The 17,128-nt window shown below is 40.2% G+C and overlaps 1 protein-coding gene across 1 annotated transcript in view; it reads right to left on the reverse strand.

Annotated features, from left to right (window-relative positions):
* LOC133550149 (mitochondrial 2-oxodicarboxylate carrier-like) overlaps positions 1-17,128 on the reverse strand; it is a 631,183-nt gene that overhangs the window by 125,843 nt on the left and 488,212 nt on the right. Inside the window, exon 3 of the mRNA XM_061896248.1 lies at positions 1,868-1,916. Within this exon, the coding sequence (XP_061752232.1) occupies positions 1,868-1,916 (49 nt within the window). The remainder of the gene's footprint in view (positions 1-1,867; positions 1,917-17,128) is intronic.

Below are 17,128 nucleotides of genomic sequence, written 5' to 3' on the forward strand. Positions count from 1 at the left end.
ATAATAATGAACTGGCAGCAGCCAGCGTCATCTCACAAGACCCTCCGGTACCGTGAATGTCAATCAAGCAAGCTACGGAATTTGCCGCCAATGTTTTTCTTGTAAGCTGGATGAATTAGATGCCAAAAAGCAACCACTTTCATGTGGTATTGTACAGAAAGGACCACTTTTTTTCTCCTCCATTTGAAAATGTGGGCGTTATCATCATTACTGTCTGATTCCAATCAATGCAAGTCATCAGAATCAGGTAATACACCAACTTATATTCTTGTCTTCGTGAAAGAAAAACATCTATATGTGTCACACATGCTTGTATTATCATTAAACACATTTAACTTGTTTACAAAAATGTCTCTTTCATAAATAAATAAATATAAATGATATATATAAATGAGGTAGATCCCCTCGAGTTGGTCAATTGAAAAGTAGCCCGCCTGCAGAAAAAGTGTGGGCACCCCTGCTCTAGTGCATGTTCCTTGTCTGCGCTTAAATGTAGAATATATTTACATTCTATTCTATGTACAGTAGATGGCAGTATTGTCCTGTTCAAGAAGGTCACACAACATTGAGTCAGGAGGCCACGCCCCCCTCCAGCTCCGCCTGAATTTTGGGAGATTTTCGGAAGAAAATTTGTCCCCGGGAGGTTTTCGGGAGCGGCGCTGAATTTCGGGAGTCTCCCGGAAAATCCGGGAGGGTCGGCAAGTATAAAGGCGAGGCTTTTTTTTATTAGCGACCAAAAGTTGCGAACTTTATCGTGGATGTTCTCTAATAAATCCTTTCAGCAAAAATATAAATAAATAAATAAATGATAAATGGGTTGTACTTGTATAGCGCTTTTCTACCTTCAAGGTACTCAAAGCGCTTTGACACTACTTCCACATTCACACACACATTCACACACTGATGGAGGGAGCTGCCATGCAAGGCGCCAACCAGCACCCATCAGGAGCAAGGGTGAAGTGTCTTGCTCAGGACACAACGGACGTGACGAGGTTGGTACTAGGTGGGAATTGAACCAGGGACGCTCGGGTTGCGCACGGCCACTCTTCCACTGCGCCACGCCGTCCCGAAATATGGCGAAAGGATCCATTTAAATAAGAAAAAATTTAAATAATTTAAATAATTTAATTTAAATAATAAATTAATAATTTAATTTAAATAATAAAAAATAATTTCAGTAGGCTTTTAAAGCAGGGGGGCCTAATAGAAGCCATGCTCAGGCGGCTTCAAGGGGCCCGCTAATTGACTTCAGCCTCCTCAGTCTTCCAATTAGCTCACACGGCTCCCACGTCAGCCAGAAAGCATGGGTTAAAAAAAAAAAAAAAAAAAGGTGGCGACACGGGCGGAAAACAAACAGATAAAGCTGTCTCACTTTTAGGGCGTCGTTTACGACTTTTTTTTTTTTTTTTTAAAAAGGAGGAGAGTTACAAAGAAAATAGCCCGCTGCCCTTTTGGCCCCCGGCGACCCCGCGTGAGGACGCCTCTACCTGTAATAAAGCTTCCCGGTAAATCACAACACTCTTTCAGAGGATCAAGTGTCCGGCCCTCGGCTTTTATTCCTGCGGTGGCGCTACCTTTAAAGCTTCTTCTTCTTTTTTTTAAAAGGCACGCCAGGCAATTTATTTAGCGAGAAAGTGCAAGCCGTAAATGACAGAAGCGACGGTAGGATTTACTGACAGGCAGCGAATGGGGCAGGAGGGGAGGGGGCCTAAGAAGAAAGCCAGAGGTCTCGGCGAGGACTATGAAAGACTATAAAGCTTTAGGAGTAGCCCACGACCTGTTAATGACACCGGGCTGGGAGCACACTTAAACCAACCCTGACTGAACGAGGGAGTGAATAAGAAGGTGAGAAGCAAGGAGGACTCACCTGGTCTTCACCACATCCAGCGGGTGCATCAGGCAGATCTCCACCAGACCTGGAAGGCAAGGAAAAACGACATATTTGTCTTCTTAATCATCCCCCAAAAAATGTGTTTTTATATATATATTTGTATGCCTGATAAGTACGCCATCTTCATTTAAATCAGGGGTCCCAAGTAGTTAAAAAAAAAAAAAAAAAAGATAAAAAAATTCAAAAGTATCCTGTCAAGCCTCTCAAGCATATGTTATTGTTCATGGAGATGTTAAGAAAAATTAATAAATACATTAAAAAAAAAAAAAAAGGAGATGTTTCTTGTCCGCTGTGAACATTGACTTGACGAAAGTCTGAGGATGTTTCCTTTCTTGGCCTTATTTGTATTTGGTCTTATTTTTAATGTTCAAATGGGTTTAGTGTTTGGGGCAGCCGGACAGGAGCAGGAAAGGATAGAAAATAGTAAAAAAACAACAACAACAACAACAAAAAAAAACAAGACAAATTGTGTGGACAACACAGAGAAGACGATAACAATGATATATACATATATATATATATATATATATATATATGTATATATATATATATATATATGTATATATCATTTATATATATATATATACATATATATATATATATATATATATGTATATATATATATATATATGTATATATATATATATATATATGTATATATCATTTTTATATATATATATACATATATATATATATATATATATATATAAATATATATATATATATATATATAATATATATATATATATATATATATATATATATATATATATATATATATATATATATATATATATATATATATATATATATATATATATATATATCTTGATTGGATTATCCAGAGAATAGTGCTCGATACCATGGTAGAGCGCAATACAAAACTCAACACAACACTCCAATACGTACACCACGACAGCAACCACCCACCCACCACCACGAAAAGAATACCTACCGGAATTAATAAAAGGCTATCGATGCTGTCATCCAGCAAAGCTGAATTCGACCAAGCAACCCCCCCGTACCAGAAAGCACTTGATGAAAGCGGATACAACTTCACCCTCACCTATGAACCCACTCCAGGAAACCAACCAAAAAAGAGCAGAAAACGAAACAACATCATCTGGTACAATCCGCCATTCAGCAAAAACGTCTCAACCAATATCGGCCACAAGTTCCTCACTCTGATCGACAAACACTTCCCCAAAGGCAACACCCTAAGAAAAATATTCAACAAGAACAACATTAAATTGAGCTACAGCTGTATGAATAACATACAACAAATCATTTCAAACGACAACAAAGCAATTGCAAAAGGACTACTTACCCCCAGACTAAACCAATCTGAAACCAATAAGGAATGTAACTGTCACAAGAAACCTGATTGGCCTCTCAACGGGGGGTGCTGACAAACATCAGTCGTTTACCAAGCAAAGGTAACACGCAAGGACTTTAACACATCCGACACGTACGTAGGATGAAACAAGGAGCGTTCAAAACAAGATGGAATAATCACAACGCCTCCTTTAGAAACCAGACTTTTCGGAATTCTACAGAACTCAGCAAACACATTTGGAACCTCAAAGACAATAATGTTGAATATTCAACAACATGGCAAATTCTTGCATCCAGCACACCTTACAACAGTGGTAATAAAAGATGCAACCTATGCTTGAAAGAGAAACTGTTTATTATATATCATCCAGACCTGTCATCCCTCAACAAGCGCAGTGAAATCATTTCAACATGCCGCCATAGACGGAAACACCTCCTAGGTAACACATGAGCCAATCACCACACCCTACGCCTGCCTGTACCCACCCAATCTGTGCCCTATATAAACCATTGTATGTGAATGCTTCCATTAAAATCTTCTGATGTTATCAGCTAATCATTAGCGTTTAATTTTTTCAGCTAGCAATTGATGCTCCAGTTGTTGGCTAGTGACAAATGTGCTCATTGTCAGCTAGCAATTAGCATGCCAGTTGTCAACTAGCTAATAGCAAGCCAGTTGTTAATTATTAATTAACATGAAGTTTTTTTAGCTATTTATTGATGCGGCAATTGTCAGCTAGCGATTAGCTTGCCAGTTGTTGGCTAGTGACAAATGCGCTCATTGTCAGCTAGCAATTAGCATGCCAGTTGTCAACTAGCTATAAGCGAGCAAGTTATTAGCTGATCATTATTGTAAAATTTTTCAGCTTGCGATTGATGCTCCAGTTGTTAGCTAGCAATTAGCTTTCCAGTTGTTGGCTAGTGACAAATGTGCTCATTGTCAGCTAGCAATTAGCATGCCAGTTGTCAACTAGCTAATAGCGAGCCAGTTATTAGTTTTTAATTAACATGCAATTTTTTTTAGCTATTTATTGATGTGCCAATTGTCAGCTAGCGATTAGCGTGCCAGTTGTCAACAACCTACTAGCGCGGCAGTTGTTAGTTAAGAATGAATGGGGCAGTTGTCTGCTAGCAATTAACATACAAGTTGTCACCTAGCGATTAGCGTGCTAGTTGTCATCAAGAAATTAGCATGCTAGTTGTCAACTAGCTATTATCGAGCAAGTTATTAGCTAATCCATCCATCCATCCATTTCCTACCGCTTATTCCCTTTCGGGGTCGCAGGGGGCACTGGCGCCTATCTCAGCTACAATCGGGCGGAAAGCAGGGTACACCCTGGACAAGTCGCCACCTCATCGCAGGGCCAACACAGATAGACAGACAACATTCACACACTAGGGCCAATCATTAACTTAAATTTTTTTCAGCTATTGATTGATGCTCCAGTTGTTAGCTAGCAATTAGCTTGCCAGTCGTTGGCTAGTGACAAATGCGCTCATTGTCAGCCAGCAATTAGCATGCCAGTTGTCAACTAGCTATTAGCAAGCCAGGTATTAGCTATTAATCAACGAGCCATTTTTTTTAGCTAGCGATTAATGCGGCAATTGTCAGCTAGCAATTAGTGTGCCATTTGTCTGCCAGCGATTAGCATGTCAGTTTTCCTCTGGCAATTAGCTTGCCAGTCGTCAGCGAGAAATTAGCATGTCAGTTATCAACCAGTTATTAGCGAGCAAGTTTTTAGTTAATCATTAATGTTTAATTATTTCAACTGTTGATTGATGCTCCAGTTGTTAGCTAGCAATTAGCTTGCCATTCGTTGGCTAGTGACAAATGCGCCAATTGTCAGCAAGCAATTAGCATGCCAGTTGTCAACTAGCTAATAGCAAGCCAGGTATTAGCTATTAATCAACGAGCAATTTTTTTTAGCTAGCGATTGATGCAGCAATTTTCAGCTAGCGTTTAGTGTACCATTTGTCTGCCAGCGATTAGCATGTCAGTTTTCCTCTGGGAATTAGCGTGCCAGTTGTCAGCGAGAAATTAGCATGTCAGTTGTCAACCAGTTATTAGAGAGCAAGTTTTAAAGTTAATCATTAACGCTTAATTTTTTCAGCTGTTGATTGATGCTCCAGTTGTTAGCTAGCAATTAGCTTGCCAGTCGTTGGCTAGTGACAAATGCGGGAATTGTCAGCAAGCAATTAGCATGCCAGTTGTTAACTAGCTAATAGCAAGCCAGTTGTTAGTTATTAATTAACATGCACATTTTTTAGCTATTTATTGATGCGCCAATTGTCAGCTAGCGATTAGCTTGCCAGTTGTTGGTTAGTGACAAATGTGCTTGTTGTCAGCTAGCAATTAGCATGCCAGTTGTCAACTAGCTATTAGCGAGCAAGTTATTAGCTGATCATTATTGTTAAATTTTTCAGCTTGCGATTGATGCTCCAGTTGTTAGCTAGCAATTAGCTTTCCAGTTGTTGGCTAGTGACAAATGTGCTCATTGTCAGCTAGCAATTAGCATGCCAGTTGTCAACTAGCTAATAGCGAGCCAGTTATTAGTTATTAATTAACATGCAATTTTTTTTAGCTATTTATTGATGTGCCAATTGTCAGCTAGCGGTTAGCGTGCCAATTGTCAACAACCTATTAGCGCGGGAGTTGTCAGTTAACAATGAATGGGGCAGTTGTCTGCTAGCAATTAACATACAAGTTGTCACCTAGCGATTAGCGTGCTAGTTGTCATCGAGAAATTAGCATGCCAGTTGTCAACTAGCTATTAGCGAGCAAGTTATTAGCTAAACATTAACGTTAAATTTTTTCAGCTATCGATTGATGCTCCAGTTGTTAGCTAGCAATTAGCTTGCCAGTCGTTGGCTAGTGACAAATGCGCCAATTGTCAGCTAGCAATTAGCATGCCAGTTGTCAACTAGCTAATAGCAAGCCAGTTGTTAGTTATTAATTAACATGCAAATTTTTTAGCTATTTATTGATGCGCCAATTGTCAGCTAGCGATTAGCTTGCCAGTTGTTGGTTAGTGACAAATGTGCTTGTTGTCAGCTAGCAATTAGCATGCCAGTTGTCAACTAGCTATTAGCAAACCAGGTATTAGCTATTAATCAACGAGCAATTTTTTTTAGCTAGCGATTGATGCGGCAATTGTCAGCTAGCAATTAGCTTGCCAGTTGTCAGTTAACGATAAATGGGGCAGTTGTCAGCTAGCAATTAACATGCAAGTTGTCACCTAGCGATTAGCGTGGCAGCTGTTAGCTATTAATTAGCACGCAATTTTTTCAAGCTAGAGTTTTCTGCTCCAGTTGTTAGCTAGCGATTAGCGTGTAGTACCTACACGTACATAAATGGTAAATGGTTGTACTTGTATAGCGCTTTTCTACCCCTTTTTAAGGAGCCCAAAGCGCTTTGACAGAATTTACATAAGTACTATTAGCTCGCGATTAGCGGACGATAAGTACTATTAGCTCGCAATTAGCGGACGCTAGAAGGTTCTGTGGGAGGGAAAGGACAACACCCGTGTGAGCAGATCTGACCTGGGGACGACACCTGTAGCACACAGGTGCTAGCGCATATTTGGGAGAAGTACTTGGACGCGGGACAAGTTGTTGTCGACAGACGAGGGTGACATGTTGTTATACGCCGCTCACGTCGCTGGCTTTGGCAGACAGGTTTTGACACCTGTTTTCGGGTGTTTAGTTAGCGCCGAGAAGTTTTTTCAGGCCGGCAAAGCCAAGGCAAACAACGCCTGGTGCAAACAAGCGCCGAGACAACTTGGTGATGACGGACGCTACAGAGATGCTAACCGCGCGGCATTGTTAGCGGACATGCTGTCAAGGTGCTAATGACGAGTTGACTCAACACACCTGATGTCACGCTTGGATAAATGTAAACAACACGTGTGGGTTTTTACTTTATTCTAACGAGGATTTGTCTACCGTTAAAATGATAGGAGGTGTGGAGGTGGAGTACCAACGTTTTCTACTGAGGGACACACAATAAAAACATATATATATATATATATATATATATATATATATATATATATATATATATATATATATATATATATATATATATGTTTATATATACACACGTACATCCCTACACTACTAATCATCCCTACACCACTAATCATCCCTACACCACTAATCATCCCTACACCACTAATCATCCCTACACTACTAATCATCCCTACACTATTAATCATCCCTACACCACTAATCGTCCCTACACTACTAATCATCCCTACACCACTAATCATCCCTACACTACTAATCATCCCTACACCACTAATCATCCCTACACCACTAATCATCCCTACACTACTAATCATCCCTACACTATTAATCATCCCTACACCACTAATCATCCCTACACTACTAATCATCCCTACACCACTAATCATCCCTAATCTACTAATCATCCCTACACCACTAATCATCCCTACACCCTTAATCATCCCTACACTACTAATCATCCCTACACCACTAATCATCCCTACACCACTAATCATCCCTACACTACTAATCATCCCTACACTATTAATCATCCCTACACCACTAATCATCCCTACACTACTAATCATCCCTACACTATTAATCATCCCTACACTACTAATCATCCCTACACCACTAATCATCCCTACACCACTAATCATCCCTACACTATTAATCATCCCTACACTACTAATCATCCCTACACTATTAATCATCCCTACACTACTAATCATCCCTACACTACTAATCATCCCTACACTACTAATCATCCCTACACTACTAATCATCCCTACACTACTAATCATCCCTACACCACTAATCATCCCTACACCATTAATCATCCCTACACTACTAATCATCCCTACACTACTAATCATCCCTACACCACTAATCACCCTACACCACTAATCATCCCTACACCACTAATCATCCCTACACCACTAATCATCCCTACACCACTAATCATCCCTACACCACTAATCATCCCTACACCACTAATCATCCCTACACCACTAATCATCCCTACACTACTAATCATCCCTACACCACTAATCATCCCTACACCACTAATCATTCCTACACCACTAATCATCCCTACACCACTAATCATCCCTACACTACTAATCATCCCCACACCACTAATCATCCCTACACTACTAATCATCCCTACACCACTAATCATCCTTACACCACTAATCATCCCTACACCACTAATCATCCCTACACCACTAATCATCCCTACACCACTAATCATCCCTACACCACTAATAATCCCTACACTACTAATCATCCCTACACCACTAATCATCCCTACACTACTAATCAGCCCTACACCACTAATCATCCCTACACCACTAATCATCCCTACACCACTAATCATCCCTACACCACTAATCATCCCTACACCACTAATCATCCCTACACTACTAATCATCCCTACACCACTAATCATCCCTACACCACTAATCATCCCTACATTCCTAATCAGCCCTACATTCCTAATCATCCTTACACTACTAATCATCCCTACACCACTAATCATCCCTACACTACTAATCATCCCAACACCACTAATCATCCCTACACTACTAATCATCCCTACACCACTAATCATCCCTACACTACTAATCATCCCTACACCACTAATCATCCTTACACTACTAATCATCCCTACACCACTAATCATCCCTACACCACTAATCATCCCTACACCACTAATCATCCCTACACCACTAATCATCCCTACACCTCTAATCATCCCTACACCACTAATCATCCCTACACTACTAATCAGCCCTACACCACTAATCATCCCTACACCACTAATCATCCCTACACCACTAATCATCCCTACACCACTAATCATCCCTACACCACTAATCATCCCTACACCACTAATCATCCCTACACCACTAATCATCCCTACACCACTAATCATCCCTACACCACTAATCATCCCTACACCACTAATCATCCCTACACTACTAATCATCCCTACACCACTAATCATCCCTACACCACTAATCATCCCTACATTCCTAATCATCCCTACATTCCTAATCATCCCTACACTACTAATCATCCCTACACTACTAATCATCCCTACATTCCTAATCATCCCTACACCACAAATCATCCCTACACCACAAATCATCCCTACACCACTAATCTTCCCTACATCACTAATCTTCCCTACACTACTAATCATCCCTACACCATTAATCATCCCTACACTACTAATCATCCCAACACCACTAATCATCCCTACACTACTAATCATCCCTACACCACTAATCATCCCTACACTACTAATCATCCCTACACCACTAATCATCCTTACACTACTAATCATCCCTACACCACTAATCATCCCTACACCACTAATCATCCCTACACCACTAATCATCCCTACACCACTAATCATCCCTACACCTCTAATCATCCCTACACCACTAATCATCCCTACACTACTAATCAGCCCTACACCACTAATCATCCCTACACCACTAATCATCCCTACACCACTAATCATCCCTACACCACTAATCATCCCTACACCACTAATCATCCCTACACCACTAATCATCCCTACACCACTAATCATCCCTACACCACTAATCATCCCTACACCACTAATCATCCCTACACCACTAATCATCCCTACACTACTAATCATCCCTACACCACTAATCATCCCTACACTACTAATCATCCCTACACTACTAATCATCCCTACACCACTAATCATCCCTACACCACTAATCATCCCTACACCACTAATCATCCCTACACTACTAATCATCCCTACACTATTAATCATCCCTACACCACTAATCATCCCTACACTACTAATCATCCCTACACCACTAATCATCCCTACACTACTAATCATCCCTACACCACTAATCATCCCTACACCACTAATCATCCCTACACTACTAATCATCCCTACACTATTAATCATCCCTACACCACTAATCATCCCTACACTACTAATCATCCCTACACCACTAATCATCCCTAATCTACTAATCATCCCTACACCACTAATCATCCCTACACCCTTAATCATCCCTACACTACTAATCATCCCTACACCACTAATCATCCCTACACCACTAATCATCCCTACACTACTAATCATCCCTACACTATTAATCATCCCTACACCACTAATCATCCCTACACTACTAATCATCCCTACACTATTAATCATCCCTACACTACTAATCATCCCTACACCACTAATCATCCCTACACCACTAATCATCCCTACACTATTAATCATCCCTACACTACTAATCATCCCTACACTATTAATCATCCCTACACTACTAATCATCCCTACACTACTAATCATCCCTACACTACTAATCATCCCTACACTACTAATCATCCCTACACTACTAATCATCCCTACACCACTAATCATCCCTACACCATTAATCATCCCTACACTACTAATCATCCCTACACTACTAATCATCCCTACACCACTAATCACCCTACACCACTAATCATCCCTACACCACTAATCATCCCTACACTACTAATCATCCTTACACCACTAATCATCCCTACACCACTAATCATCCCTACACCACTAATCATCCCTACACCACTAATCATCCCTACACCACTAATCATCCCTACACCACTAATCATCCCTACACTACTAATCATCCCTACACCACTAATCATCCCTACACCACTAATCATCCCTACACCACTAATCATCCCTACACCACTAATCATCCCTACACTACTAATCATCCCCACACCACTAATCATCCCTACACTACTAATCATCCCTACACCACTAATCATCCTTACACCACTAATCATCCCTACACCACTAATCATCCCTACACCACTAATCATCCCTACACCACTAATCATCCCTACACCACTAATAATCCCTACACTACTAATCATCCCTACACCACTAATCATCCCTACACTACTAATCAGCCCTACACCACTAATCATCCCTACACCACTAATCATCCCTACACCACTAATCATCCCTACACCACTAATCATCCCTACACCACTAATCATCCCTACACTACTAATCATCCCTACACCACTAATCATCCCTACACCACTAATCATCCCTACATTCCTAATCAGCCCTACATTCCTAATCATCCTTACACTACTAATCATCCCTACACCACTAATCATCCCTACACTACTAATCATCCCTACACTACTAATCATCCCTACACCACTAATCATCCCTACACTACTAATCATCCCAACACCACTAATCATCCCTACACTACTAATCATCCCTACACCACTAATCATCCCTACACTACTAATCATCCCTACACCACTAATCATCCTTACACTACTAATCATCCCTACACCACTAATCATCCCTACACCACTAATCATCCCTACACCACTAATCATCCCTACACCACTAATCATCCCTACACCTCTAATCATCCCTACACCACTAATCATCCCTACACTACTAATCAGCCCTACACCACTAATCATCCCTACACCACTAATCATCCCTACACCACTAATCATCCCTACACCACTAATCATCCCTACACCACTAATCATCCCTACACCACTAATCATCCCTACACCACTAATCATCCCTACACCACTAATCATCCCTACACCACTAATCATCCCTACACCACTAATCATCCCTACACTACTAATCATCCCTACACCACTAATCATCCCTACACCACTAATCATCCCTACATTCCTAATCATCCCTACATTCCTAATCATCCCTACACTACTAATCATCCCTACACTACTAATCATCCCTACATTCCTAATCATCCCTACACCACAAATCATCCCTACACCACAAATCATCCCTACACCACTAATCTTCCCTACATCACTAATCTTCCCTACACTACTAATCATCCCTACACCATTAATCATCCCTACACTACTAATCATCCCAACACCACTAATCATCCCTACACTACTAATCATCCCTACACCACTAATCATCCCTACACTACTAATCATCCCTACACCACTAATCATCCTTACACTACTAATCATCCCTACACCACTAATCATCCCTACACCACTAATCATCCCTACACCACTAATCATCCCTACACCACTAATCATCCCTACACCTCTAATCATCCCTACACCACTAATCATCCCTACACTACTAATCAGCCCTACACCACTAATCATCCCTACACCACTAATCATCCCTACACCACTAATCATCCCTACACCACTAATCATCCCTACACCACTAATCATCCCTACACCACTAATCATCCCTACACCACTAATCATCCCTACACCACTAATCATCCCTACACCACTAATCATCCCTACACCACTAATCATCCCTACACTACTAATCATCCCTACACCACTAATCATCCCTACACCACTAATCATCCCTACATTCCTAATCATCCCTACATTCCTAATCATCCCTACACTACTAATCATCCCTACACTACTAATCATCCCTACATTCCTAATCATCCCTACACCACAAATCATCCCTACACCACAAATCATCCCTACACCACTAATCTTCCCTACACTACTAATCATCCCTACACCATTAATCATCCCTACACCACAAATCATCCCTACACCACTAATCTTCCCTACACTACTAATCATCCCTACACCATTAATCATCCCTACACCACTAATCATCCCTTCACCACTAATCATCCCCACTCACGTTCACGAGGACTTGACACTTAGTATCAGACTCGCCAGACATAATGGAATAGTCAAAGCTGTAAGACTACACTTAACTCCTACGTTCCGTCGGAAAGGGGGAGCATTCCAAGACTTGAAAGTTCCTTTGTTCCCTGGTCACAATAGTCCTGACAGGACTTGTCAAGACCCCGCACCTTGCCAACGCACACACCAGGTGAGACCAGCATGCTAATGGTCTTATGTTTACCTGCCAGTCTCCTAGAACATAGTCTCACTGCCGACTAGTAGTCACCGCCTGGAAGATTCTAATGGACCGGCTAGCATTTGGCGCTTTAGTTTGTTGTCAGCTTAGAACGACCTTCCCAAAGTACTGACTTAAACCTGTGGACAATGCTGAAGAAACAAGTCAATGTCAGAAAACCAACAAATCGCCTTATTGCGGTGAAACTTGCAAGCAAATATAATCCAGAGGCGCACCGACCAACAGAAAACATTAAAAAATTCAACTCAGCAGCCGATGCTAACAGTAAAAAGTCGTTTTCGCAATTGTTGGACATGAATTCAAACCATAACCAAACATGTAGCTCGTCTCAAACTAGGTGTACTGTCACCACCCGTCACGTCATTATCGGTGTGTGCTGTTGTAGTTCTTGTCCAGAGCTCCTATTTCGTTGATAGTCACGTCATGTTCGGATGAACTCCACAGTAAGTCTTTGCTGTCGTCCAGAATTCTGTTTTTTTTTGTTTACTTTGCAGCCAGTTCGGTTTTAGATTCGTTTTGCATAATCATCCCTAAGCTTCAATTCAGTTTGTTTATTTTTACCTGCACCCTGCCTCCCACTGTCACGACAAACCCTGTTCCCGATGCCTACAAAGCAATTAGCTGCCTGCTGCCACCTACTGATATGGAAAAGTATTACACAAGCTCTACACAGCACCGAAAATATTTTTAACCCAATTAGGGAAATTACATAATTTTTCCAATTTTTATACTCAAAAAACTCATGAGCCCCTAAGCTAAGTGGAGCCAACAGAGGGCTGAAAACGGTATCACAATATATCAGTCGATATCGATACCTATTGATAATTTTTTTTATGACCTATGGAAAATAAAGTATATATACTGTGGAGAGGAGCAGCCGACGGGCCGACGGCGGGGTAGGGCACGCTGCAGCCCTGCCCAAGATGGCGGCAAGGAGGCGGAGAATGAGGCGGAGCGGAGAGGCGGGTCGTGCCGGGAGCGACGCCGCCGCAGTCGAACTCAGTTGCGTGGCGCCTGACACAATATAAAAGGGGAGAAGGAGGAAAGATCGAGGAAGAAGGAGTTGGAGAGCCTGCAGGAGCAGAATGAACATCAAAGAGCGATCAAAGAGCGACAGAGAGCGAGCCATAGTAGAGGACGACTGAAAGAGCGGACCGTGAGTGATCAGTGGAAAGGAGCAGCTGCAAAGCAATCCGACCCACACTAAAGTTTGTTTATCGAAAAATAAACCTGCTCAAGAGCAAAATGTCCTTCCTTGAAGGTCCTGAGAACCAAATATTGTCAGGCTTGTCTGTTTGAGTTTTTGCCTCTGCATTTGTCTGTTTCCTGTGTTTAGTATTTCCTGTCTTTTAGTTCCTGTCTAGTGCTCTTATTTTGTCAGCTTCCTGTCTCGTTCCCTGAGTGCTGTGTTACTCCTCAGTGTGTTTAGTATTTCCTGTCTAGTGCTCTTATTTTGTCAGCTTCCTGTCTTGTTCCCTGAGTGCTGTGTTCCTCCTCAGTGTGTTTAGTATTTCCTGTCTTTTAGTTCCTGTCAAGTGCTCTTAATTTGTCAGCTTCCTGTCTTGTTCCCTGAGTGCTGTGTTCCTCCTCAGTGTGTTTATTATTTCCTGCCCTTAGTTCCTGTCTAGTGCTCTTATTTTGTCAGCTTCCTGTCTTGTTCCCTGAGTGCTGTGTTCCTCCTCAGTGTGTTTAGTATTTCCTGCCCTCAGTTCCTGTCTAGTGCTCTTATTTTGTCAGCTTCCTTTCTCGTTCCCTGAGTGCTGTGTTCCTCCTCAGTGTGTTTAGTATTTCCTGCCCTTAGTTCCTGTCTAGTGCTCTTATTCTGTCAGCTTCCTGTCTCGTTCCCTGAGTGCTGTGTGGGAATCCCCTTCAGCTGCGGCTATTTGGCATCTGGCCACACCTGTTGCCAATCAGCCCGCTCCTATTTGCACCTCCTTTGTCTTGTGTCAGTTGCTGGATCATTCTATTGTCGTTTGTATCGTCGTTCCCTCATGTCACTCTTGTGACTTTGCTACCTGTCGTGTCCGGCAGCATTTCAGCTATTACCCGTCGTGCTACATCTTGTCCCGGTCGTCGTAGCGGTAAGCTGTTTTTGTTAGCAATTAGCTATTTCCAGTTTTTCTGTTTGTTATCCTCTAGCTTCCATGCTTAAGTTCCTTTTTGTTTTTCGAGCTCCCAGTGCTAGCTCTCTTAGTTTGTTATTCCGCCCACCTGCATGTTTTTTTTTTGTTCTTGTGTAGTTTTAATTAAATCAGGTTTTATATTCCATGCCTGCCTCCATCTCTGCATCTTGCGGTTCGACAACGAATAACCATGACAAATATACTATAAGCCGCAACAGGTAATTGTAAAAAAACAAACAAAACAAAAAAACTCCAACAACATTAGGATTCGTACAATTTCAGAATTTGCTTGTTGTATTTTTTAAACAACGAAATCCATCGGAGGTTGTCTTTAGTTTTAAGTTATCGTGCCGCGATTTCACCAGTCCGGCCCACTTGAGAGTACATTTTTCTCCATGCGCCCCGTCTAAAATGAGCTTGACACACCTGACTCGGCTGATTAGGTTGCTTTGCAGAGAAAGGAGATGGTGATAATTATCAATGCTGGTGTTGGCTGGGGATTGGACACGCGTACTTTGCTCCTGCGCCAAAATAATAGTGAAAACAAAACACAATAGTGTACACACCAGGGAACCATTGCACAACGCCTGCAGGTGTCATCCATCATTGTGCACCCCCCCCCCCACACACACACACACACACACACACACACACACACACACTCTTGTATTTCTGACCTTCTTAAGACCGCCGAAAAAATGTATACCACTTTAGGAACACTTTATATATATATATATATATATATATATATATATATATATATATATATATATATATTTTTTTTTTTTTTTTTTTTAATTATTTTTAATTATAAATATGTATATTTTTAACTTTCCTGAGAGGACTCTCCTGAAGAAATCAATAAAGTACTATCTATCTATATATAAATATAAAAAAATTATATATATTTATATGACTTGCGTTGAGTAAAATTATGACTTTTTTTGTGAAATTCCAACTCCTATGTATATATATATATATATATATATATATGTATATATATATATATACACACATATATACACACATATATATATATATATATATATATATATATATATATATATATATATATATATATACAATTTTTATAAGAAAACTATAAAATTTTGGCAATATTATAATAATCAAAATTATGAGAAAGTTCCTAATTTTACTCCAAAAAAAACGTCACTATTTTTACAAGAACAACAACAACAAAATTGCATTATTGTGAAAAGTCAGAGTTTTATGACAAATGTCACCATTTTGCATGAAAAAGTAAAAATTTTACGGGAAATTATTGCGGAAACAGAAAGAATATGAGAAATTGTTCCCAATTTCATGAGTAAAAATTGTGAGAAAGATTACTTTAAGTTAAATATTTTTTGGGGAATTTTTTTGTTCGTAATTGGTTTTTAATCTTCATTATTTAGTATGCCACTATATACATTTTTTTTTTTTATTTTATTTTTTAAATTTCTGCCAAAGGGGGCACATTCCAATTTCTTACACACACTTGTGATTTCATATGTTGATCATATATGTATATATATATATATATATATATATATATATATATATATATATATATATGTATATATATAAGTTGGAATTTCACAAGAAGAGTCATAATTTTACTCAACACAAGTCAAAAGCTGACAATAAAAACGGAACATTTGTGCAATATTACGAAAAAAGTTGGAATTTTTTTTACTCAATAACAGTCGCAATTCGACAAAAAAAGTTTAAAACGTTGGCAATTTAACGAAAAGAGTCGTAATTTTTGCTGGACAAAAAGTCACAATTTTTATAAGAAAAATATAAAATGTTGGCAATATTATA

Source organism: Nerophis ophidion, linkage group LG03 (genome assembly GCF_033978795.1).
Source record: "Nerophis ophidion isolate RoL-2023_Sa linkage group LG03, RoL_Noph_v1.0, whole genome shotgun sequence".
Lineage (NCBI taxonomy): Eukaryota > Metazoa > Chordata > Actinopteri > Syngnathiformes > Syngnathidae > Nerophis > Nerophis ophidion.